This window comes from Tursiops truncatus, chromosome 12, assembly GCF_011762595.2.
Source record: "Tursiops truncatus isolate mTurTru1 chromosome 12, mTurTru1.mat.Y, whole genome shotgun sequence".
Taxonomy (NCBI): domain Eukaryota; kingdom Metazoa; phylum Chordata; class Mammalia; order Artiodactyla; family Delphinidae; genus Tursiops; species Tursiops truncatus.
The window spans coordinates 1,014,320-1,041,482 of record NC_047045.1 but is presented as its reverse complement, the minus strand read 5'-3'; the positions used below and the strand labels follow the sequence as shown (position 1 = coordinate 1,041,482).

The 27,163-nt window shown below is 36.4% G+C and overlaps 1 protein-coding gene across 1 annotated transcript; it reads left to right on the top strand.

Annotated features, from left to right (window-relative positions):
• The first annotated feature begins 482 nt into the window (after positions 1-482).
• On the top strand, positions 483-20,865 carry LGSN (lengsin, lens protein with glutamine synthetase domain). The gene is made up of 5 exons (XM_073789870.1): positions 483-605; positions 5,163-5,292; positions 8,026-8,223; positions 17,360-17,526; positions 19,666-20,865. Exons 1-5 carry the CDS (start codon positions 483-485, stop codon positions 20,863-20,865), a joined length of 1,818 nt encoding a protein of 605 aa, XP_073645971.1.
• Positions 20,866-27,163: the final 6,298 nt, after the last annotated feature.

The following is a 27,163-nucleotide window of genomic DNA, read 5'->3' as shown; positions in this document are numbered from 1 at the left end:
AGAGTCAACCGGTTGTAGTAGAATTTTGAGACTGTCCAAATTAAGCATAAATTAGATTTGTATGTTCACACATATCCGTGTTTATGCTCATGGTTTTTCCAGCTTCGTTTATTGACTTCTTTCTATCTTTAGTTCAAGTGTCCCCTCTTCTGTTTAAGCTTGGCCTAGTTTCCCTGAAGACTCTCTGAAGACCCTATTTATAAAACAATCTGCCTGTTTAATAGCAGTGCTGTAGAGTACAAGCATGAGTATGTTGGCTCCCAGCTGAGAACCCTCAGACTACTTGACATATCCTCACCTCTCTGAGAGGTTCCACTAGTTTACTGTGTTCAGAGTCTAGAGATGCTTAGAAAAGAGAGGGATTAGAGCCTGACTGAATAAGAGTCATCTCTCATGAGTTAAGGGCCCATGAGGTAGCCTAGAAAGAGGTATCTTTGAAGCAGAGATCTTCAGTAATGCATGGTGCCTGGGTAAAGATAATCATGACTAACATCTATTTAGTACTTACCACGCATCAGGCACTGCTTGTCCGACTAAACGGTGCAACCAGGAAATTTGTCGGCTGCACCTGTAATGTCAATTACTTGATCAACATTTCTAAACTGGTTGGTAAATAGCTGCTGACAAGTCCCTTGAAGATACCCCAACCCTCTGAATTTCTCTAGCTCTCCTACTGTTTCCCTGGGGCCCTTAGACCTCTCCATAATCCATCTACTAAAGAGTTAACATCTGGTCCTGCAGGGACCCTCTAGAATCCTGTCCTGGCTTCCCAGCACCCCAGCAATGATTCTGGGGCATTCTGACTGACTGTATTCATTAATAATGCATTAAGCACTTGTGCTCTGGAGCCAGTTTCCTGGGCTCAAGTCCTAGCTCCACCACTTACAAGATGTGTGGGCTAATTAGTCTTTCTTTGACTCAGTTTTACTCATCTCTAAAATGGAGATGACAATGTATCTCTCTCAAGTGGTTGTTCTGAGACGAAACGCAGAGCATTTAGAAGAGAGCTGACACATAGTAGGTAAAATAAAAGTATTTGTTATTTTTATTATCTGTACTAATGGTTAAATATCTTGACCATCTCTACTAACCACCACTGATGGGGAAAAGATAGGTGGTCTCTGCTGCTATCATTGTGCCCAGGGCCTCTAGCACTGCTGAATATTCTGAACAACATTCCAGTCTTTTTGAGATCTGGCTATGTGGGAATTGAGTATCTTTCTTCTCTTCTTTACTACCTACTTTATACTTTAAATTGATTGTCAACATTTTAAAAAATCATAGAATTTCAAATGAAAATCCAGATTTCTGGCATTCCTTGGAAATTTGGAAAACTGGCATCACTAGGGCCACATTTTGTCACGGCAACTGTTGGCTACAGCCACACATTGGTTCCTTCCTTGGATGGATGTCAGCTCTGGTGTTCACCATACAGCCCACTGCATCTCTGTTACTTGCTCAGCATTGAGTTTGCTGCCTCTGAACTAGGGTATCCTAACTATATCTCTTTCTTTGTAACATGGGAGCCTTCAACTTCAATAACAACACTTTATCTCCTATACTAGATTGTAAGATTCTTTATGAAATGGACCATGTTTTATTTATTTTTATGTCTTTGATTTTACCTTACCCATAGTCCTCATTGTTTGGACTGATGAAGTTTAAGCTAATAGTGACTTAAGATGGTTTTAACCCTTATTCAGGAAAGAGTTATTAAAACACAATATAATTGTAGAAGAATATGTAACTGAGGGAGTTGAGTGAACAAATTTTTACAAGTCATACAGATAATCTTATAAAATAGAAGTGGAATTTCATCTAGTTCAGCTGTCTGCTATGGTGATGTGGGAAGCTCCCCAGATAATTCCTATTCTTCCTTGGCAGTCATATGATCTTGAACAAATCATTTCCTGGTGAACCTGTTTCTGCCTTGGCAAAACGTAGGTGATAATAAATGTTCCCTGAAAGTTGTGAGTATTAAATAAGATATAACATATTTTTTAAAATACTTGTTATAATACTGGTTATAAAAATACTTGTAAAATGTTAATATACTTTTGGGAATTGTACTTATAGCAGTGTTTACAGTTGAAAATACCAAGGATCCAGAGGACTTGCTACTTAGTGGAAAAGTCAGAATTAGGACTCAAATCACATGAATCTTGACTAGTAGATTTTTTTTTACTGAAACATCATTCACATTGTAACTAAATGTAGTTAAGAGATTAAGGAGAATAAAAATACTTATTGGAGGTGAGGTAAATCAGAGATCCACTAAATTTGTTTGAGCTATTATAGAAATGATCATTTTAGTATATAAAGGAAAATCAGAGGACTGAACTAAATGTATTCTTCATTTGAAAAAAAATTGAGCATCTATTTTGGAGTCAGAGGCACATACTATGACTTAGTTCTAGGGTTTTTATTGGTGAAATTCTCAGTGTAGGAACTTGATAAATTGTCCTTGTTTTTCTCTTAATAAACTTTCCCTTTTGGTCTGGTTTATATGAAGGCAGGTGAAAATTACTAAAATAAACATTCTCTGGGTTTGAGTTTCTGAAATTTAGGAAGCAGAATGGCATTTTGGAAACCAGAGGACATGTTTGCATCAATACTCTGTACTTTCCATTCACTTTTGTGGCCCTGGGCAAGTTATTCAGGGTCTCACTTTTCTCATTTGTAGGATGGAGATTCTACCATCTTGAGGGTTATGCTGAAGAAATGTGCCTGACAGAGTGCTCAATTGTAGCACATTGTTATTTGGTTGCAGTTAGAGTTTGAAGCTGGAAGAAATCTTAAAATTTGTTTCATTTGATTCCATCAATCTGTATATGAGAGGATCCCTATGAATCAAACTAACACAAATATTAGTCTGCTCAGTTTCCTTTGAAATTTGTGTAACTGGCCTAATAAGTCATTTTCTAAAGAAGACTTCTTAAAAATAACCAGAGACATGAATATGTAAAAACATTTACCAAAATTACAACTATATAATGTATATTTCTGGCAATGCAATCTTAGAAATTGTGAATATATACAATAAGGCTAGTATGTCACTGTCAGAATCCTATCCAAAGTGCATAGGGATAATTTACACAAATATTTGAATAAAATTATAAACTACTAAAAAAAATAAATTACTATAAATATCACATGATCCAAATATAAGATTATCTGTAGTGAAAGACCACAATTTTCTAAAAAGTGAAACTTAAAATCACACAAGATGTTAAAAAAAAAAAACACTATGGCCAACTTAAAAATTGCTTCAAAATTTAAAAGGCTAGATCTCATGTTAAGTGTTCTTACCATAATAAAATTTTAAAAATTTAAAGTATAATGTTGGTATTTAGTATCCATTAAGTGCTTAATAAATATTAGTTTCTTGAAAAAAAATCACACAAAGACTTTATCCTATGAAATATATCTTTTTAAAAACCATGGTAACAATAAGAACAATGTACCATAACTATATGTAGACACAAAACAGTTAAATTCATGTTTCTTCTTTTAGTCTTCAGAGATTGAATTGATTTAATTGACAAATGGTACAGCTGTTCCCCAGCAACCATTCTGGACATGTATTTATAACTTGCCTCCAGGGATGGAAACTTCAGAAATAGCTCTTCAAAAAGAAAATAGCTCGAAACATTTTAGAATATAGTTTTTGACCCTGATCCTCTCACCTCAAACCACAATGAGGAGTTTGTAAAAAAACATTAAAAATACCAGTGACAGCATAATTCCCTCCAGGTTCATCCAACTTGTTGCAAATGGTAAAACTTCATTTTTTATGGCTGAATAATATTCCATTATATATATATGCCATATTATCCTTAGTGAAATAAGTCAGACAGAGAAAGACAAGTACTGTATATTTTCACTTATATGTGGAATTTAAAAAAATGAACAAATATAACAAAACAGAAACAGACTTGCAGATACAGAGAACAAACTACCAAAGGGGAGAGGTGTGGGGAGGGATGGGCAAAATAGGAGTAGATGATTAAGAGATACAAACTACTAGGTAGATAATAAATAAGTTACAAAGATGTAATGTGCAGCACAAGGAATATAGTCAATATTTTATAATAACTTTGTATGGAGTATACTCTATAAAAATATTTAATATTGTACACCTGAAACTAATATAATATTGTAAGGCAATTACACTTCATTAAAAAAAATCAGAAAAGTTGACTTGGTAGAAGTAATGACACCTACACAAAACTTAAAATAGAATCTGTAGTCAGTACATTATGATGTGCATAAAGTATCAAGCCATTTGAGTAGAAAATAATTGATTCTTTTAAAAATTATTTCAGTGAAGTAAAAATAAAAGTGTATAAATGAAAAAAATCAATGTCAGCTTTTTACTTTAAAAAATTCTTATTTATTTCAGTTGTGACTCAGGACTGCAGGGATTATTCTGTCCACTGATGGGGCAGAGACACCATAGCTCTCCATCCCCAGCCCCTGCCTCACTGTCCAGCTCCCCGTGGGGAATTGCCCTTGACAGCTCTGTCAAGGGATCCTGTCAAAGATTATAACTAGAGTGTTGAAGTTAGGTTATTTTGTTTTAATATGTATTTCTTTAGGTTTTCCTAAGCTATAAAACACTTTGAGCATGACATTGTTTCACATACATAAAATACAGTCACAAAATAGAATTTTATGAAAGCATGTGCTTTTTTGAAGTAAATATTGACGCAATTAGGATGAGGGTAACAAGAGGAGAATCTAATTCCTTAGGTATAATACTTATGTCTCTGGTCAGAAACATTAGAGATCCTAAAAAAGAGAGAGAGAAATTATAAAAGAGGGCTTTTAAAGCTAAAATGGGTTTGGTAAAATTACTTAAGAATAAATAATGCAAAATATCCCAGAGTAAAAAATATAGAAAATCCTGACTAGTTGGGCAAGATTTTAATTTATTTGGTGATATTTTTTGTACCACATATAAAAGGAGATACAGAAAATCCATCCTGTCAGCAGAATGTTAAGCCTCTTAATTTTGAATTATTCAAGTGGATGTGGAAACAAAATTTACCTTGTTTTTAAAGTCTTCTAGAATCATTTTTATATCATCATTCTTTCTTGACCTCCAAATTTCATTGTGTGCATGATCTGTTATTTGACTTTTTGTTTATTAATTATTACAGGACATCAGAGATGAAGGTAATGAGACTAAAGCCAGCAGGATGAGTAAATTAAGAAATACAAGAAAGGAAGTCACTAAACTACATAGTTTGTCAACTGAAATAGGAGAAGTGGATATAGCCAACTCAAAAGGTATCTTGCTACTATGATCCCTCAAGAATATGTAGTCAAAGATAATCTCTATTTGGTCTCTTCTTCATAAAACATTTTTCTTCTCTTCTATGGGAGAAGCAAAGAAAGAAAGAAAATTTATTCCTACATAGGCAACATAAAAGATGGAAAATATAGGCTTGCAGTATAAATATATAAAAATAATAAAAATATTTAGAATTTTAAGGGAGTAGAACTAAGAAAATAGTAGTGTGAACAAAAGAGACTACAGAACAGAAGGAACATATGAGTAAGAAAAGAAGAATATTTCTGCTCTGAGAATGAGTACAAAGATCATTACTGAGAGAGGCCACAATGAAGATATGGATCAAGTTTTCATAACACATGTTGGAATTCCAACTAGACTCCAGTGGATTTGAAACAGTGCTGAAACTAGGAGTTGATGTAGACAACAGTCTCAATTCTAGGAAGAGTGGTGTTCCAAGGCAGGGGCAGTACAAATGGCCAGTGCATGGCAACAATAAAATGCAGTTAGACTTTTGTAAACTTTATTATTGTTTTAAAATTCTCTACAGAAAATGCAACCCCATATATCTTGAAACCAGGGTGAACTACTCCCACTGCCCCTTATTTGGTATGTCATTGCCTAGGAATAAATTATTTTATCAAGTATTCCTCTTTACATCATATTGAAAGACAGTTGAAAACAGTGCCAACATTTTTAAACATTTTTCTTTCTTTATTTAAATTGATGTATAGTTGATTTATAATATTGTGTTAGTTTCAGGTGTACAGCAAAGTGATTCAGTTATATACATTTTTTCAGATTATTTTCCATTATAGGTTATTGCAAAATATTGAATATTGTTCCCTGTGTTATACAGTAAATCCCTGTTGTTTATGTATTTTATATATAGTGATGTGTATCTGTCAATCTCATACTCCTAATTTTTTCCCTCCCCACTCTCCCCTTCCCCTTTGGTAACCATAAGTTTGTTTCTATGAAAACCGTTAAATCTACTACAGAACCAGTAAGTCCGTTTCTGTTTTGTATATAAATTTGTCTTACTTTTTTAGATTCCACATATAAGTGATTATCATATATTTCTCTTTCTGACTTACTTCACCCAGTAGGATAATCTCTAGGTCCATCCATGTTGCTGCAAATAGCAATATTTCATTTTTGGGGCTGAGTAATATTCCATTTTATATATATATATATATACACATACATCACACATACCACACCTTCTTAAACCAATCATCAGTTTATGGACAAGTGGGTTGTTCCCATGTCTTGGCTATTGTAAATAGTGCTGCTATGAACATTGGGGTACATGTATCTTTTTGAATTAGAGTTTTCATCTCTTCTGGATATATGCCCAGGCGTGGGATTGCTGGAACATATGGTAGCTCTATTTTTAGTTTTTTAAGGAACCTACGTACTGCTTTCCATAGTGGCTACACCCATTTACATTTCCACCAAAGGTTTAGGAGGGTTCCCTTTTTTAATCTAGCATTTATTTGTAGACTTTATGGTGATAGCCATTCTGACTGGTGTGAGGTGATACCTTATTGTGGTTTTGATTTGCATTACTCTAATACTTAGTGATATTGAGCATCCTTTCATGTGCCTGTTGGCCATCTGTATGTCTTCTTTGGAGAAATGTCTATTTCATTTTGATAAAATGGCCATACTACCCAAAGCAATCTGCAGATTTAATGTGATCTCTATCAAATTATCTATGACGTTTTTCACAAAACTAGAACAAATAACTCTAATATCTATATGGAACTATGAAAGACCCAGAATTGCCAAAGCAATACTGAGGAAAAAGAACAAAGCTGGATGTATAAGCATCCCAGATTTCAGACAATGCTACAAAGCTACAGTTATCAAAACAACATAGTATTGGCACAAAAGCATCATACAGATCAATGGAACAGAATAGAGAGCCCAGAAATAAATCCACATACCTAAGGTCAATTAATATTTGACAAAGAAGGCAAGAATATACAATAGAGAAGAAACAGTCTCTTCAGCAAGTGGTGTTGGGAAAGTTGGACAGCTGCATGTAAATCAATGAACTTAAAACATTCTCTCATACCATATACAAAAATAAACTCAAAATGGTTTAAAGACCTAAATATAAGACATGACACCATGAAACTCCTAGGAGACATGAATTGTAGCCATATTTTCTTACATCAGTCAATATTTTCTTTAGGCCAAGGCAAAAGAAATAAAAGCAAAAATAAATAAATGGTACGTAATCAAATTTAAAAGCTTTTGCACAGCAAAGGAAACCATCAACAAAACGAAAAGACAAAATATGGAATAGGAGAAAATATTTGCAAACAATGAGACCAACAAGAGGTTAATATAAAAAATACACAAACAGTTCATAAAACTCCATATCAAGAAAACAAACAACCTAATCAAAAATGGGCAGAAGACCTTAACATTTTTCTTTATTTCTACAGAAAGGATTAGAAACCAAATGGTGTGTCACAAATTGGGGGATACCAATAAACCAGTCATGGGACCTGGCTCTGCTGAATCTCATTTGTCAGAAGATGACAAGGATTCCAAAGATCAGAAAATAGTGATAAAGCCATTGTCCATCAAAACATCAGTTAACGCTCCTGGTGGTGAATTTCACCCAAACTCCAACTATACTGGTAAGGACTCTGGGACAAACTGGCAAATCAAAAATGGGCAGAAGACCTTAACATTTTTCTTTATTTCTACAGAAAGGATTAGAAACCAAATGGTGTGTCACAAATTGGGGGATACCAATAAACCAGTCATGGGACCTGGCTCTGCTGAATCTCATTTGTCAGAAGATGACAAGGATTCCAAAGATCAGAAAATAGTGATAAAGCCATTGCCCATCAAAACATCAGTTAACGCTCCTGATGGTGAATTTCACCCAAACTCCAACTATACTGGTAAGGACTCTGGGACAAACTGGCATATGGGTCTAGTTGCTAATCCCAAATTTGTATTTGAATTAGTGATATTGTGTTGTTGGTTGAAGATGCTAGCCTGAAAGTCAGAACACTTAAAATAATTTATACACCTATCATTTATAAAATGCTTTACAGTTTTCTTTCCCCACTAGGCTGCTCATATGGAAAATGGAGGGGTTGCCATGCATGGTCTCTCAAGTCTTTTCTAAAAGTAAAATTGTTATTATTATTATTTTTTTTTAGATTCTATTCCCATATAGGTCATTACAGAGTGTTGACTATTCACTGTGTTATACGGAAGATTCATATTAGTTACCTATTTTATATATATAGTGTGTATATGTTAATCCTAATTTATCTCTCTCCCTTTTCCCCTTTGGTAAATGTAAGTTTGTTTTCTTCATCTATAACTCAATTTCTGTTTTGTTAATTGGTTCACTTGTACCTTTTTTTTTAAGATTCCACATATAGGATGATATTTGTCTTTCTCTGCCCTTTGTACTTCCCTCAGTATGACAATCTCTAGGTCCATCCATGTTGCTGTAAATGGCATTATTTTGTTCTTTTTAATGGCTGAGTAACATTCCACTGCACATATGTACCACATTTTCTTTAACCATTCATCTGTTGATGGACATTTAGGTTGCTTCCTTGTCCTGGCTATTGTAAATAGTGCTGTAATGAACGTTGGGGTGCATGTATCCTTTTGAATTATGGTCTTCTCTGGATATATGCTCAAGAGTGGGATTTCTGGATCATATGGTAGCTCTATTTTTATTTTATTTTTTATATCTTTATTGGAGTATAGTTGCTTTACAATGTTGTGTTAGTTCCTGTTGTACAACAAAGTGAATCAGCTACAAGTATACATATATTCCCATATCCCCTCTATCTTGAGCCTCCATCCCACCCTCCCTAGCCCACCCCTCTAGGTCATCACAAAGCATCGAGCTGATCTCTCTAGTCTATGCAGCAGTTTCCCACTAGCCATCGATTTTACATTTGGTAGTGTATATATGTCAGTGCTACTCTTTCACTTCATCCCAGCTTCCCCCTTCCCACCCCCCATGTTCTCAAGTCCATTCTTTACATCTGTGTCTTTATTTCTGCCCTGCCACTAGGTACACCAGTACCAGTTTTTTTTTTTATATTCCATATATGTGCATTAGCATATGGTATTTGTCTTTCTCTTTCAGACTTACTTCACTCTGTATGACAGACTAGGTCCATCTACCTCATTAGAAATAACTCAATTTCTTTCGTTTTTATGGCTGAGTAGTATTCCATTGTATATATGTGCCACATTTTCTTTATCCATTCATCCGTTGATGGACATTTAGGTTGTTTCCATGTCCTAGCAATTGTAAATAGTGCTGCAATGAATATTCTGGCACATATCTCTTTTTGAATTATGTTTTTCTCAGGGTATATGCCCAGTAGTGGGATTGCTGGGTCATATGGTGGTTTTACTTTTAGTATTTAAAGGAATCTCCATACTGTTCTCAATAGTGGCTGTATCAATTTACATTCCCACCAACAGTGCAGGAGGGTTCCCTTTTCTCCACACCCTCTCCAGCATTTATTGTTGTAGACTTTTTTGATGATAGTCATTTTAACTGGTGTGAGGTGATACCTCATTGTAGTTTTGAGTTGTATTTCTCTAATAATTAGTGATGTTCAGCATCTTTTCATTTGCCTCTTGGCCATCTGTATTTCTTCTTTGGAGAAATGTCTATTTAGATTGTCCACTCATTTTTAATTGGAATATTTGGTTTTTTGATATTGAGCTGCATGAGCTGTTTGTATATTTTGGAGATTAGTCCCTTGCTGGTTGCTTCGTTTGCAAATACTTTCTCCCAATCTGTGCTTTGTCTTTTCATTTTGCTTATGGTTTCCTTTGTTATGCAAAAGATTTTAAGTTTAATTAGGTCCTATTTGTTTATTTCTGTTTTTATTTTCTTCACTCTCAGAGGTGGATCAAAAAAGATCTTGCTGCAATTTATGTCAGAGAGTGTTCTGCCTATGTTTTCCTCTAAGAGTTTTTCAACATAGTTTTGGAAGTCTTAGCCATGGCAATCAGAGAAGAAAAAGAAGTAAAAGGAATCCAAACTGGAAATGAAGAAGTAAAATTGTCACTGTTTGCAGTTGACATGATACTATATATATAAAATCCTAAAGATGCTACCAGAAAACCACTAACGCTCATCAATTAATTCAGTAAAGTTGCAGGATACAAAATTAATATGCCCAAATCTCTTTCATTCCTATACACTAACAATGAAAGATCAGGAGAAATTAAAGAAACAATCCCACTTACATCAAAAATAATAAAATACTTAGGAGTAAGCCTACCTAAGGAGACAAAAGATCTGTAGTCAGAAAACTATAAGATACTGATGAAAGAAATTGAAGATGACACAAACAGATGAAGAGATATACCATGTTCTTGTATTGGAGGAACGAATATTGGCAAAATGATTATAGTACCCAAAGTAATCTATATATACAAAGTAATCCCTATCAAATTACCAGTAACATTTCTCACAGAATTAGACAAAATATTTTACAATTGTACAGAGACACAAAAGACCCTGAATAGCCAAGGCTATTATGAGAAAGAAAAATGGAGCTGGAAGAATCAGGCTCCCTGACTTCAGACTACACTACAAAGTTACAGTAATCAAACAGTATGATACTGGCACAAAAACAGAAATATAGATTAATGGAAGAGGATAGAAACCCCAGAGATAAAGCCACACACCTATGGTCACCTAATCTATGACAAAGGAGGCAAGAATATACAATGGAGAAAAGACAGTCTCTTCAATAAGTGTTGCTGGGAAAACTGGATAGCTACATGGAAAAGACTGAAATTAGCACATTCTCCAACACCATACACAAAAATAAATTCAAAATGAATTAAAGACCTAAATGTAAGACCAGATACTAAAAATTCTGTTATTCTAAATTTATGGATTATCAATAGTGATATAGCTATTTTGACCTATGAGTGTATTGGTCAAAAATCTGTGGGATCCAAGTGATAGAAAATAATTTTAAACTTATTTATTCCACATAGGAATCCATGATGAAAAGATTGAACAAACAAAGTTTGGAAAGGTAGAAATATAGCAGGGTGTAAGGTTAGAGATACAGTGTCTACCAGGCTACTCTCACTTCTGAAACCAATTTCAAGATTGGGAGTTCCCTAAGACTAACCTTAGTTTTGATAATTAGCTATAAGAACTCACAGAACTCACCGAAGGCTATTATCCTCAAGGTTATGGTTTATTACAATGAAAAAAATACAGATTAAATTCAATTAAGGAAAGGATTCATGATGAAGAGTCCAAGGAAGTTCTAAGCATGGAACTCCCACTTGTCCTCTGCCACTGAAGTCATGAACAACACTATTTTCTTGGCAATGGTGTGTGACAATGTAAATGGAGTATTGCCAACTAGGGAAGCTCACCTTAGTCTTGGTGTGCAGGTCTTTATTGGAGCTCCACAGTCAACTGGTCACACGGCTGACCTCAGTCTCCAGCTCCACTGCGGTCAAGCTGATGCCACATGACTCAATAATAAATGACATTGCTGGACTTTCTAGTGTGGCCAGAGACACAAGGAAAACAAAGACACTCTTGTCAGGCAGGACATTCTAAGGGCTTAGAGATTACCAGTCAGGGCCAAGGGTAAAGGCCAGAGCTCTCTTTGGGCAAGGTTAAATTCTTTACCACACACAGGGCCTAAGAAGGACATAGAGCCTGGGAGTGAACACTGTAAGGATTCCATATATATTAATTTTCTGTTGCCACCATAACAAATTTAGCATTTTAAAAGAACGCAATTCATTATCTCACAGTTCTGTACATCGGAAGTCTAGGTTTGCACAGCTGATTTCTGTACTTCAAGTATGTCAAGGCCAAAATCAAGGTGTTGGCCATCTTAGTTCTTAGCCAGAGATTCTAGGAAACAATACACTTCCAAGATCATTCACATTGTTGGGAGAATCCAGTTCCTTGCAGTCATAGGACTGAGGTTCCTGTTTCCTTGCTGGCTGCCAGCTGGAGTGGCCCTTAGCTCCTGGAAGCCTTTGGTTCTACATCTCTGAGCCAGTGGTGCCTCAGATATTTCTCATGTTTGGAATTTCTCTGAATTCCTCGTCTTCCACACCTCTTTTATGCCTACAGCTGGAGAAAGTTCTCTGCTTTTAAGGGCTCACCTGAATAATACAAGACAATGTCCCTGTTTTAAGGTCCATAACCTTAATTACATCTGCAAAGTCCTGTTTGCCCTGCAGTTTAACATATTCTACATGTTCCAGGGTTTAGGGTGTCAACATCCTCGGGGGCAATTCATACCATCTCTCATGCCTGCATTTCTCCGTGGCTTAATGAATGTCTCTTTCTGTGTTTGGCTTCATGAATTTCTCCATGAAGTGAAGAACATGAGCACTGACAGCCTCCAAGCATCAGGGACTATCAATACAAATGCCACAGGGGCCAGGCAGATAATGCCAATGAGCGAGGCATGCTGGTGAGAAAGTAGTGAGTGCTACTCACTCAGAGACCACATGGCTTGCAAAGTTGTGAATATTTACTATCTGGCCATTTACAGAAAACATTTGCCAACCCATGAATTAGAGGATGCATACATACCCCATTTGAAGGCTACCTCAGAGTTCCAGCCAATGTTTGCTGCAGAGAAATGTTCACCCAGTGTTGCCCAATCTTTCTCTTTTCTCAAGAGAAGGTTGAACTCAAGATTTTTATATGGAATTTTCTGATATTTAACTGTCAGCTAATTTTAAAAAAATTCCAAACACTGGGAAGGCTAATGAGAAAATATCTGCTGATTACACTGGCTCTTTCACAGTTTGTGACCTTTGTTTTATATAGTTTCAGGCATAAAAAAATGGAATTTACCATTGTTTAGACTCAAGTCAAAATATCTGAGAAAAGAACTGTGTCATGAGTTCTCTTCTTACCAATCAACTATGACCAGGGGTGTGGGTATAATTATTGATTGATTCAACTTGATTAATTCACAGTCTTCTTCTTTGGCCCAGGGCTAGATTTTTTACAGGCCCCAAGTACCAGGAAGTTCACAACTCCAAACAAACCACCAATAAATAATTTCAAAATAAATATAAAAATAAATCTCCAAAATAAGTGTAAGGATTTTCAATGTGGTATTTTCTTCTCTGTAATAACTACTTTGAATTTATTAAAAATATATTTTTTTCAAAGAATAGCTCCCCCTACCCTCGCTTTTTATTGTTTTTGTTTTTGTCCCGGCTTTTATACCAGGTTATTCTGCCATCCTTATTTTCGAATACTGCTGGGCTAATGTGATGTGGCCAAAGGTGGGGTCACATCTGCATTAACAGTGTGGCTCTCAGAGCAGCCAGGTTGATGAAGGAAAGGAATATGGCAGCCGTCCCTAAGCTGAATGTATTACAGAGTGTACTCTCAAATGCACTTTTCCTCTTTTTTTTTTTTTTTTTTTTTTTTGCTGTATGCGGGCCTCTCACTGTTGTGGCCTCTCCCGTTGCAGAGCACAGGCTCCGGATGCGCAGGCTCTGTGGCCATGGCTCACGGGCCCAGCCACTCTGCGGCACATGGGATCTTCCCAGACCAGGGCACGAACCCGTGTTCCCTGCATCGGCAGGCGGACTCTCAACCACTGCGCCACCAGGGAAGCCCACACTTTTCCTCTTTTGAAATGAGTTTTTTGAAAGCCCAAACACCTATTTAATTTGCCTTTTATAAGTGACCATGGCTTGTTCTCTATAACTGAAACATGTCCTCATTGTCACGGAACATGGACATTTCTCCAAGGCTTTCTAGCTGCTATAGATCTTTGAGGTTTGCTTGGTTTTTCATGTTTTCTTATTTTTCCCCTTAAAAATTCACAGCCATGAAACTTCCTCTATAAAAGCGCATTGATTTAATTTATTAACTCTCTGAGGAGATGGGAAAGGAGAGCACCTCTCAGGAGCCACAGTATAAGTAAAACAAATGAGCCCCTGAACTGGCAAATATCTGTCTTCTCTTCTATCATACACATGTATGCTCTATCATACACATCTAGGAAGGGCTGACCAAAAGTTTTAATTGTAACTAAGAAGTGAAATTTATTTGAAGAAAAGAAAGTCAGATAATTCAGATTAGTTGATGTCATGAAAATGAAATTTGATTGAATAAGGCTCTCATATTTGGTGAAAGAATTAAACTTTTAAATGAAAATTTGATACTTAGGATACATATCAAAATATGTGATGCCAATTTTTACTTTTTAATTAGACAAGGTCAAATCACATGATGTATTAATTACTTAACTAAATAATTAAATCACATTAATTATTAAATTATTAAAGGAATAGCCAGTGAGTGCCTATGATATGCCTGTACTGCTTGGAGGTACTGGGGATACAATAGCAAGTAAGTAAATACATAATAAGTAAGCTCTCCTGGAGCTAACATGCAAGTGGTGAAGACAGTAAACATGTATTACACAACAACATGGCAGGTGGTGATTAGGACCCTGAAAAAAATGGAAACTGGTCAGTATATTATTATGGGCTGAATTGTGTCTCCCCAGAATTCATATGTTGAAGTTCTAACCCCTACTACCTCACAATGTGACTGTATTTGAAGACAGAGTTTTAGAAGAGGTAATTAATGTTGAATGAGTTCTGTAGAATGGGCTGTAATCCAATATGACTGGTGTCCCTATAAGAAGAGATTAGGAAACACACACACAGAGGGAAGACCATGTGAAGAAGATGGCCATCTACAAGCCAAGGAGAGATGTCTTCAGAAGGAAACAACCAATCTTTCTGACACCTTGGTCTTGGACTTCTACTCTCCAGAACTGTAAGGAAATAAATTTCTGTTTAAGCCTCCTGGTCTATGGTATTTGTTATGGCAGCCCTAGCAAACTAATATATGCACTCACTGTCCAGCCATAGTGCAACTTGGTGATGTTAGAGAGAATCAGTGGTTGGACCTGTCCACATTGTGATCAAATCTCACAGAATTAATACTTCAGATGGCTATGTTATTTTTCCCCAGCACTTTCACCATGATAAATTATCCCACCTTTGCATTTGGTGGCATGTTTATTGTCTATAGCTTCCTCACTCAATAACATAAAGCTCTCTAAGGGTGCCCAACCTTTTTCTGGCTGCCCCTATAATATATGTGCAGTATAAATAGTATGTGGTAACAAAAAAAAATCTATATTGAGTGGATAAACCTTTTTCTTATTTTAAAATAACACTCATTTATTGTAGTAACTGTAGATGATACAGATAAGGCAAAGAACTAATGACTACCTGTGATTGTATTATTGGTGAACCAGTAAAATGACTATTCTTTTAATAGGAGATGTCTTCTGATTTTTTTATGTTATTAATATATTTATGGTTTACATGTAATTGCTTATTAGGTTTAGAATACTGATTATCTGAAATTTTCCATATTTTAAAATGCCTATAAATTTTATTTTCTTTAAGGAGAATTATTCATCTTGGGCAGAACACCCAATACTTCAGAATAAGTTTGGGAACACAGCAACTGATAATTTGACATAAAACACTGTAACTGCTACAGCTTAATTGTTTCTGTTAAATGGAAGGTAGTTATAAAGCCTATGGAGCATGAGAGCAGCCAAATTTATCAGTGACGGGACAGCATCCCTAATATATTTGCATAGGTAGAACCAGTCATTGCATAGGTAGAACCAATCAAATGACTACATGTGCTTCATGTACTTAAAATCTACTTAATCTGTGTTTTTAAACTGTCAATCTTTATGTTTTAAAAGCCTAATTATATCTCAAAAAATGATACTCAAGCATCACTTTAAAATTACAGCTGTTCAACATCAGTGATGTGACAGATTGATGGGTATTCAGATTCAGACATGATCATGGTACCATTTACCAGGGTTAGAGTAATTGTGCTCACTTGATGCATTTAAGAAACATTGATATGGTGCTTACTGTCTGCCAAGAACTGTTAAATAACTTGCTTAATCATCATAACAAGCCTATGAAATAGGTAATATTGTGTCAGTGAGAAAGCTGAGACACATAAGAAAGCTGAGATAAGGAAAGTTGCCAGGGCAAAGGCAGGATTTGTAGGGAGGCAGATGAGCTTCAGTGTTTTTGCTGAATGACTACAATCTGCTGCGTCTCCTAAAAGTCAGACAGTAGCCAACATCTATGATGTGTACTGTGTGCCCGATCCTTCTATACACTTTAGATTCATTCAGTCACTTTATGGTATTGAGCCACCCACCCAGAATCAAAAGGTCTGGGTTCCAGTTTCGATTTTGGTGATGGACTGAGAGCGTGATTCAGGGAACCTGGTTGTACTTCTCTGGGACTTAAGCTACTGAGTTGGTTGAATTAGATGTTATCTCCAGTCTCTTCTAACTCTAGAGTTTTAGAATTTGTAGACTATCTTAAAAGTCTTGAAAAAAACTTCTTTTTAAGTTTTCTAGTTTTTAAAAATGGAGTACTCAGTCTAGATTTTTCATCTCCTACACTCTCATTCTTGGAAAACACTTTTATATGCTCATTTATACAAGTTTTAAATTTGACAGAGATGTAGATGTCTTAGATTCAGATGCCGTTATAAAGATATAAAGCTCTTTTGGCAAAGAAAATGAAACAAAAAAGCAAACCCACAGAAAATAAAACAAACAAATAATTTTACCTTTAATCATACAGGAACTTTTTATTTGGGTAAAACCAGTTAGTTCAAGAAACTTAAAGTCTCTTTGATGATACTCATCTATATACAGCCTTATATGGTGCCAAAACAGTGATGTAAATATATTCTAATTTCCATAAGCAAAGACATTTTCAGTAAGTGCTTACATATAATATTACTATTTACTTAAGCAAATAGAGTTAACCTTCACCTTGTCCCAGGTGATAATCTCTTAGACTGTTTAGAGACAATGTTCTCAGGAATAAGCCAAAGACATGGAAACATATGATGCTTTTGTTAATGATCATAATGACTAATTCACTATTCTCTAGCCTCATTTTACTTCGCAGTTCATCATGATCTAATGATTTAGACCATTTTTTATTTTACAGATAACACTGGGAACAGCACTCAAATTCCTACTGCACCTCAACTCTCCTCTAGAATGAAACACATTAAACAAGAGATGGCCAAAAATCACCTTCAGTTTGTGCGATTTGAAGCAACAGACCTCCATGGTGTATCCCGGTCTAAGAGTATCCCTGCACAATTTTTCCAAGTGAGTTTTGCAAGTAGAGTTATGATTGAATATAATTTCATTCAATTCATTTGCAAGCAAATGGTCCTTATTGCTCTTTCTTATTTTATTGTAACCTATACAGCAATTCTAGTTGAAAACCAATCATTCATTTTGTTTCTTCCCTTGCCACTCCCCAGACACATTATTGTTCCCCTAAGAGCTGAATGTATACTTTCAGCTCCCAAACAGCAATTCATTTACCCAATATAAATATAAAACTAATTAAGACTGGTAAATTTCATCCTTCAGCCTTGAATAATTTCACTACTTTTTTCTCTTATCGCAATTATGAAGATTATAATTTGTTTGATATAAGAAAATTACAACAGAAGACCTAGGAGTAAAAACAAAGAGAAAAATAAGATTAAATAGAATTTTCTAGATAAAAAGTATATCCCTTTTAGCTTCTAATTCTGATAAGAATATATCCTATTTTTGTTGGATGACAATAAATATTATTAAGTTCTCAAAAATAGTGATATCAAGAAATATGATATTTTTAGATATGTTTTGAGATTTTCTGAGTATTTTTCAGTTTATGTCATGTATTTACTTTAATAACTGACTTACTGTGTTACTGAAACATCATTTCTTAGGAAGGGACATCAGTATTATATACAAAAGTATGAAAATTAAGCATCCTCTAAGATTATTGTTTAAATATATCTTACTTATTACTTCAATATCAAATTGTAATTTTTCTCATTTGCTTTATATTGGGAAAAATTTGGCATCTTCAAAACATTTTTTAAAGAATTCCAAAAGATTCAAATCTGTTTCTTCAAAAATTCTTTAGATCTGCCTGCACACACACACACACACACACACACACGAAGTTTATGTATATAGGTCCTTGAGTAGGTTGAAAATTAAGCAGGTGCTGAATAAACAGTGCTTGACTTACTCAACTTTACTACTGGCAAAAGCAGATTTGGATCATCCAGGTCAAATGGCACTTGGAAATGTGCAGAGATGGTGGAAAGTGAAGGAGGAAGTGGCTGACCGACACCTGCAGAAGAGTCACTTCTGCGAGCATCAGCCCTTCCTCATTAGCCACCCTGTTTGAGATTTGGAAGTAATATAACAACCAATTTGGCTTGCAGAATGTGAGTAGGTTTTGTTAACCTCACGGTGTTCACTGACATCATAGGAACCAAACTTTACAGTCAGCTTTTTTTCCACCCATTAATGGAAACGTCAACACATGAAACCTTATTGATATTCCTACTACACAATTTCTACATTTTTATGTGCCTGTTCAACTTTATAACTTCATTATTTCCCTGTTGTAGGGCACATAGAAAAGTTAAATAAAAGTTAAATCCATTGAACCCAAGAGGTATTTGACTAGAAAGTGCCTTAGCAATGATCTGCTCTAACACTTCCGTTTCACAGATATGGAGGCTGAGGCACATAACATAGTTCTGTGACCTGCTTAACTTCACACAAGGAATTAATGACAGAGTTAGGACTGCTGACTTGAAGGCTGCAACATTTTGGAAACTATAACATAGGTCCACATTCACGGGCAAGGTTTCTGGAACTCTGCGCCTGTGAGGTAGTTTGTTCGTTAGTGTGTTGTAAAGGTGAGTGAAGAGAGGAGTGCAGCTGTCAGCAGTCCTGGCTCTTCTGTCCTGTGTGTCCCGGGTGTGACAACAGTCAGCTCTCTGAGAAAGACTGAGGATTCTTTACTGTAGACTTTGGAGAGTCAATTACCTGTGGGGATTACAATAGAATAAGCCTTATCTGAAGTATTAGCCACTACGCCACATGATAAAAAGTGCTTTAAAAAATATTTTTGGTTATGAGCAGTTCAAATAATTCTGTTAGGTTTTACCTTTGTCATTTGCTATAGACATTTTCTTTATCATTATAGCTTTTCTTTATGAGTGCTGTTTTCATGAACATGAGCATATAAAGTCTCCAAGGCTAAAGCTATTAAGACTTGTTTATAAATTACCTTTGGGGGTTCTATTTTAAACTATTTAAAATTTATCTGATACTAAGCTAGCTTTAACCAACAGATGTTAAACATTTTTTTCTCGTTCTCCCACCCCCAACGTTTTTGTTTGTTTTCAAGTTTCAAAACTTGATTGCTCTATCCTTTAACTTCTTTAGGAAAAAGTGATCCATGGCGTTTACATGCCCCGAGGTTATCTTGAATTGATACCAAATCCTAAGGACAATGAAGTGGATCACATAAGAGCAACATGTTTTAATAGTGACATAGTCCTGATGCCAGAGCTATCGACCTTCAGAGTTTTGCCGTGGGCCGAGAGGACAGCAAGGGTGATCTGTGACACGTTCACTGTGACTGGCGAGCCTCTGCTGACTTCCCCAAGGCACATCGCAAAGAGGCAGCTGAGCCGGCTGCAGGACTCTGGCTTCTCCCTGTTCTCTGCCTTCATCTATGATTTTTGCACTTTTGGTGTACCCGAAATTATCAATTCAAAGACCATATCTCTTCCTGCTTCAGCATTGCTAAATGACCACGACCAGCCTTTCATCCAGGAACTCGTGGATGGGTTGTATCACACTGGGGCCAATGTTGAGAGCTTTTCCTCCTCTACCAGGCCTGGCCAGATGGAAATCTGCTTTCTGCCCGAATTTGGCATCAGTTCAGCTGATAATGCATTTACCTTTAGAACAGCTGTCAAAGAAGTGGCAAGGAAATATAATTACATCACCAGCTTTTTCATTGAGACTGGATTCTGCAATTCAGGAATTTTGTCTCATAGTCTCTGGGATGTCGATGGAAAGAAAAACATGTTCTGTAGCAGTTCTGGAATGGAGCAGCTCACGACCACTGGGAAAAAATGGTTGGCAGGTCTCTTGAAGCACTCTGCTGCTCTCAGCTGCTTGATGGCTCCTGCTGCTAGCTGCCGGAAGCGCTATTTCAAGGACAGTAAAGACCTGAAGGAGAGTGTGCCGACAACGTGGGCATACAACGATAACAGCTGTGCTTTTAATATCAAGTGCCATGGTGAGAAAGGCACCAGAATAGAAAATAAGCTGGGCTCAGCCACGGCAAACCCTTACCTGGTGCTGGCTGCCACTGTGGCTGCAGGCTTGGATGGACTTCAAAGAAACGATGGTGTTTTGGCTGCTCCAGAGGATGGCACAGACCTTCATCAGCCCAAATTTTCTGAGATCCCTTTGAAACTAGAAGATGCCCTCATGGCACTGGAGGAAGATCAATGTCTGAGACAGGCTCTAGGGGAAACTTTTATTCGATATTTTGTTGCCATGAAGAAATATGAGTTGGAAAGTGAAGAAACAGATGCTGAGAGAAATAAATTCTTAGAGTATTTTATTTAGTGTGAAACCCTTGACTGTTCCTTTAGCGATGTGAGTTTTACTTAAGTAATTGATCTGCCAGAAAGAAAAGATTGGATTTTTGCAACAACAACAAGACTACAAATGCTTTCTCTCTTTTTGGTCCCCATGGAGTATTTGACAGATGAAGTGGGGTTGCTGAGAGGATTCTGATTCAGAAACAAACAATAAAGTTGTGGTGCAGCTGTGATGTGAAAACCCAGCAAACCTTGTCACTCGGTGGTCATTGCCTCTGCATATGTTGACCTAGATACGAATATTCAGTTTTGTGGGAGGAACCAATATATTCACACAATTAAAAAGACTTAAGAATTAGAATGCAAAATTTAAATAACTATAAAAAATGAAATAATTTCAAATATACACATAGGTTGTGACTGCCAGGAAAACAAAGGTATTTGCTAATATAATCTCACTCATCAAGGCATTCTGAAGGTCTACTTTGCAAGCATCATTGTGGTGCTTCTAAATGATTTAATTAAGTTTTACAAAAATATGTCATGATGACAAGTTAGCAGAAGTTTTCACATATGTCCCTTCTCTTTCTACCCTTTGTCACCAGTTCCTAAAAGGCCAAGGAATTTCAAGGCTGTAATGTCCACTAGAAACAAATCCACAAGAAATAGATTTTGAGCTGGGAACAATGAGGTCAAATATTTAAAAGTAGTGAAAATGTTTCTTTAAACAGTATCTCATATAGAAGCCATATTCATAAAATGCGGATGGAATGGGGATGGGCTGTGGTGGGTGGGCTCTGCCTGGTTTGTACCACTCTTTGAAACTGGAGATTTCAAAGATACCTCTGGTGCTTTGTGGAGCATGAAAGCAGCTGCCTTGATAACCAGGGCAATGCTTTCAGCTAAAATTGTCTTTAAATTACTGAGTCTCCTGCCCACAGAAGTTGGTATCTCCCCAGAGAATCTTAAATGTTCTAGACCTTTGTGTGAATGAGATACTATTGTAACTATCACCAAAGTTTAGCTTCTTTTGGGAGGAAATTCAAAATCCACTTACTAGCAAATAAAAACCCTATTCCACTGCTTAGAATCAAATAGGAGATTTTATGTTCAATTAAAAACAACTGTGGTCTCAGTTGAGCGAGCAAACATGCAGGCACAGGATTAGAATATGGCTCAGATCCTCCTAATTCAAATCCATGGTACTCAGTAGCTTTAATACTGAAAGTCAGACTGTCTTCTTCTAATTGCTCACCCTCTTTCCTTTGAGCATGGAAACTCTAGGAAACTTCCTTCAAGGACAGATTCTCCATTCCCTGTCCTTTCCCCATCCTTCTGCCCTCACCTTCCTGCCGACTAACCTGCAGGTGATGTGGCCAGAGTGATGCACTGAGGAATGGAGCTGCACAGGATAGTAACGGGGTGGAAGCTTTGTCCTGTGGGCAGAGCACACTTTGCCCACATTCAGATTTTTACTTCTATCTCCTTTAAGGCACCATGAGTTTGGGTCTTCGTTACTTGGACAAAAATCACCTTTCTTGCTTGTGTGTGAGTGTGATTGTATGTGTGTGTGTGTGTGTGTGTGTGTGTGTGTGTCTGAGTGTGTGTGGGGAAAATGTGAGGGATTTGGGGATGAAAGAATAAAGGTAAAAGAACCAGAGAAAGATCAGTTCCTCAACCTTTCTATTCTAGGAGAATCTGAATTAGAGGGATTCACACATGCAAAAAAGTTACATTGTCACCCACCCTAACAGAGCTGTATAGACCTGTACAGCAAAGAGTGTTTCCCACCCTTCAGTTCTACAAGGATCAAGTCTTTAGCCACTGCAGTCACTGACCAACAGTGTACCCCAGAAAGAATTCAGGATGAAAAACAGGATGAAATGTGCTTTGGAAAAACAGGCCTTTAGACAGTGAGATGCATATCTGAGGAAGAATTTTAATGAACCCAGATTCTTGTATCTTCCCATGCATAGAAAAGCACTAAAATCATTAACTGAACTACCTTTTCATTGTGACTAGACATAATCTTTTACTGAGATGTATGCTTGGTTGACTGCCCTTATTCCTTAGCCCAAAGTCATGTATATCCTGGCTCCTTCCCCACTTCTTTGGAGCAGTTCCTCAGAGCTGTCTGAGAGGCTGTCTCCCAGGCTACAGTCCACAGTAAGACCCTGAATAAAACTTAAACTCACAGATCTTACATTGTGCCTTTTTCTTTCAGACCCCTTATGCACCTAATGTGCCTTCATGACACGTGTCTAGTGCTTTGGCTTAGTTTTACCACAATGTGTAAAAGATGGCATAAAAACTCTGTTAATCAAGGTGTTTGTAGCCTTTTTTTCTCCTGGAATATGATATTAGCAAAATAACTTTAAAAACCCACAATATTCAGGATGGCAGTGTGAGGGAATTATGTAACTGGGAACGCTATCATCGGTGTTCAGTATACAGTAGTGAGTTGACAGAAAATACTCAGCCATGTGTTACCAATCGGTTTATAATATAAACTGGTGTGGCAATCTTCACAGAGATTTCCTTTAGGGTGTTCTGATGTATATATTCTTGCTTTTAAAGGCAAACCAAAAATAAACATTGGCTAAGAGAGTTCAGAGCTAAAGAAAAATTGGAGTAGACATACAAATTCTGTTGTATGTTTCTTTCCTGTTTATCCATTCACAGGCTTTTTATTTTTGAAGGGACTTTCTCTGATGCTTCTACTGTCTTAGTCTAGGTTAAGAGGGCCAAGCAGTCATTCAACAGCATCTATTGGACATCTGTTGTGTGCTAAACCTTTTGCTGGGACTCACAGTTCTAGGGGAGGCCAAGACAAATATGAGCAGACAATGAAAGGGTTTGGGATCTGTGTATTTTAAACAGAACAGCAAGAATTTTTTGTAGCCCTAATACTGAAAAAACTAGTTAGAAGGCTGCACTTTAGCTGGAAAAGGATACTTTATGAATCTCTTCACGAAATTACTCCTTTATTTTCAATTACTATAATTGTTCTAATCAAAGATTAGGGGAAATGTGATTACTGAATTCAAGGCTGATTGTTAAGTGAGTACCCATTAGAAGAATAAACTAAAGACTATAATAAGGCAAGGAAAGAAATATCAGTATCATAGTAGGAAGCTTCTGTTTTCAAGGACATTTTATGATCTAAAATTTCATTTTACAGTGATTGTCTGAATAACAACGAAGCTTGAAATTCTTATTTGAAGGCAATGAGAGATTTAAAGACTTTAATATGAATAAAAATTGAAAGCACATAGTAAAGTCTGAACTTATCAGTGACACATAACAGTTTACTGACATATCCTCAGTCAACTGTTTGACAAAATAGGTTACCAATATATTTGTAATATGGATATTATGGGGCAATACCTTTAATCTTGGGTTTCCAATTACAGGTGTTAAAACCTGTATCTCTAAACGTTACATATGTGCACTGTGCCTTGTATCTTCCCTGTTAAAACTCTTCTCATATTGCCTATAATTAGTAGTTTACATGACAGATTTTCTAATTAGAATATGAGTTCCAAGAAGGAAGGGCACAGATCTTGTTCATATTTATATTTTTTATTCCTTGCAGATATTCTGAAATTCAATAACTGTTTAACCAATCGATTGATCAAACAGCTTATATGCTATAGGCATAATACAGTTCTATAGTATAGTATAATACTCTCACACACATGCACATACCCAGAGAGAGTGAGAAATAAAGATGGGGAAAACTGAAAGAATCAGTGATTTGTTATTGGCCCTAAAATTCCTGCAATTAGGTGAACTTCTTTAGCTTCCTCTGTTTTCAGAAACTCATGTGTAAACACTATTTGATCAGCTTGATGGGGATCATAAAAAACAGACATCAGGGTGGAATAGTCATGCTTATTTGCCGAGCAGAACCCTTCAATGGCTTTCTTTTTTTTTTTTTTTTTCTTTTTTAACATCTTTATTGGAGTATAATTGCTTTACAATGGTGTGTTAGTTTTGGATGTATAACAAAGTGAATCAGCTATGCATAGATATATGTTCCTATATCTCTTCCCTCTTGAGTCTCCCTCCCTTCCACCCTCCCTATCCCACCTGGCTGCTTCCCACTAGCTATCTATTTTATGTTTGGTAGTGTATATATGTCCATGACACTCTCTCACTTTGTCACAGCTTACCCTTCCCCCTCCCCATATTCTCAAGTCCATTCTCTAGTAGGTCTGTGTCTTTATTCCTGTCTTACCCCTAGGGTCTTCACGACCTTTTTCTCTTTTTTTGTTTAGATTCCATATATATGTGTTAGCATATGGTATTTGTTTTTCTCTTTCTGACTTACTTCACTCTGTATGACAGACTCTAGGTCCATCCACCTCCCTACAAATAACTCAATTTCGTTTCTTTTTATGTTTGTGGAATTTCCCTCCTTTTGTCTCCTGTCTTGCAAGGTAGAAGTCAGAACCTCACCTCCAGTTTCTGTCACAGCTATGGTACAAAGACTGTCAATCAGATGCAATCATTCAACCTTTGTGGACTCCATTCTGGGTAAGCCTGAGGGAGGCCACGGTGGCAAGAGTCCCAGGGGCAGCATCCTTGGACTCTTGTCACTCTGGCCTCCCTCAGGCTTACCCAGGGATAATGTATCCATAATGTTACAGAAACATTAACTGCATTATGTGATGTGTGAAATTAATCCGGGTTTTTTTTTTAACATCTTTATTGGAGTATAATTCCTTTACAATCATGTGTTAGTTTCTGCTTTATAACAAAGTGAATCAGCTATACATATACATATATCCCCATATCTCCTCCCTCTTGCGTCTCCATCTCCCTCCCACCCTCCCTATCCCACCCCTCTAGGTGGTCACAAAGCACCGAGCTGGATTACTCTGCCAGTGTTAGTCGCTTAGGGCCTCTCAGAGCAGTCAGACTTATCTTCCAAACCTGATTTTCTGACCTTCCCAGATTCTGTGAATTATCTAATATCTTTTAATACATTCCTTGTCTGCTTAAGCTAGCTAGAATTTGCAAAAAGTATCCTGACTGAAAACAGTCTATGAAAGGACACAGAAAGAGCAAGACACTTTGATAAGGGGGAAGGGGGAAAGCAGGGAGTGCTCTTTAATCAGAAAAGTAGGAACAAGTTAATGTTTATATTAGATGTAGATTTGTACCAGTTTATTAAGCTACATCACACTGGTGCTTTCTCGTTCGCTGCCTTATTTGATGCTCCCTACAATTTCATGAGAATAGTATGCTCATTATTTTAATAGGAAGAGATGTAAGACTCAGAGAAGTTAAGTGTGGAGACAATTGGCAGGTGAATCCAGGCCCCACACTTTGAGTCTCATGGTCTCCGTGCTACACACCGAAACACCATTCACTGTAGAGTTCCAGCAGAGTCACTAAAAAGAATGTTATGTTTCAATTTTAAGACTTCTGGGCACCAACAGGTAGGTTCTTTAGCTAGATAACTAAATAATTGGACCTTTTCTTTTTTGTTAATATGTACTTCAATTTAAAGTAGTTTCACTAAGTTTTATTCAATGTGTTTGACTACAAACAAATCTCAACAAACCAGATGTGGGATTGTTCAGGTAATAGCTATCTGCCAGCTATTCCACACAGGCCAGAAAATCTCATCAAAAAGGAAGATCATGCTATAACAGCATTTATATTACATTCAGAACTTTTCTCAGAGAAGAATAGTAATTTAAGTCATAAAATTTTTTATCATTTTTTGAATATAAAAATACCTGGTTGAAATCCCTAAGTCCCTGGGATTTAAACTGAAATTATTTTGTTCCACCTTCAGAAATCTTCCTTGACAAGAAATCTGCATTCACTGAGGGCATAAAATATTTGATACTTCTCTATGTCTGCTTAAGGAATAACACATAAGAACGTACATTGATGTTTTTTTTAAAAAAACAGGCAGCTTACCTGAAGGGAAAAGGTATAAATTAAAGTGAATTGACTAGAACCTAGCACACAATGAGAGTTTTTTTCTTTTCTTTCCTTTTTAGAGTTTTTCCTTTTAAGGTCAATATGATCAGTTGATTCATCACCAATCATCAGGATCACTTCACACCTGTCAGAATGGCTATTATCAAAAAGGCAACAAATGTTGGCAAGTATACGGAGAAAAGGAAACCCTCATGCATTGTTGGTGGGAATGTAAATCGGTGCAGCTACTATGGAAAACAATATGGAGATTCCTCAGTAAATTAAGAATAGAACTACCTTATGATCCTGCAATTCCACTCTTGGGTATTTTTCCAAAGAAAATGAAAACATGAATTTGGAAAGATATATGCACCCCTATGTTC

Coding starts and splice junctions, on each gene's coding strand:
- LGSN (XM_073789870.1), top strand. CDS start 483: ATGACTAACATCTATTTAGTACTTACCACGCATCAGGCACTGCTTGTC. Junction 8,224..17,359: donor CCCAAACTCCAACTATACTG/GTAAGGACTCTG, acceptor TTTATTTTACAG/ATAACACTGGGAACAGCACT. Junction 17,527..19,665: donor TCCCTGCACAATTTTTCCAA/GTGAGTTTTGCA, acceptor TAACTTCTTTAG/GAAAAAGTGATCCATGGCGT.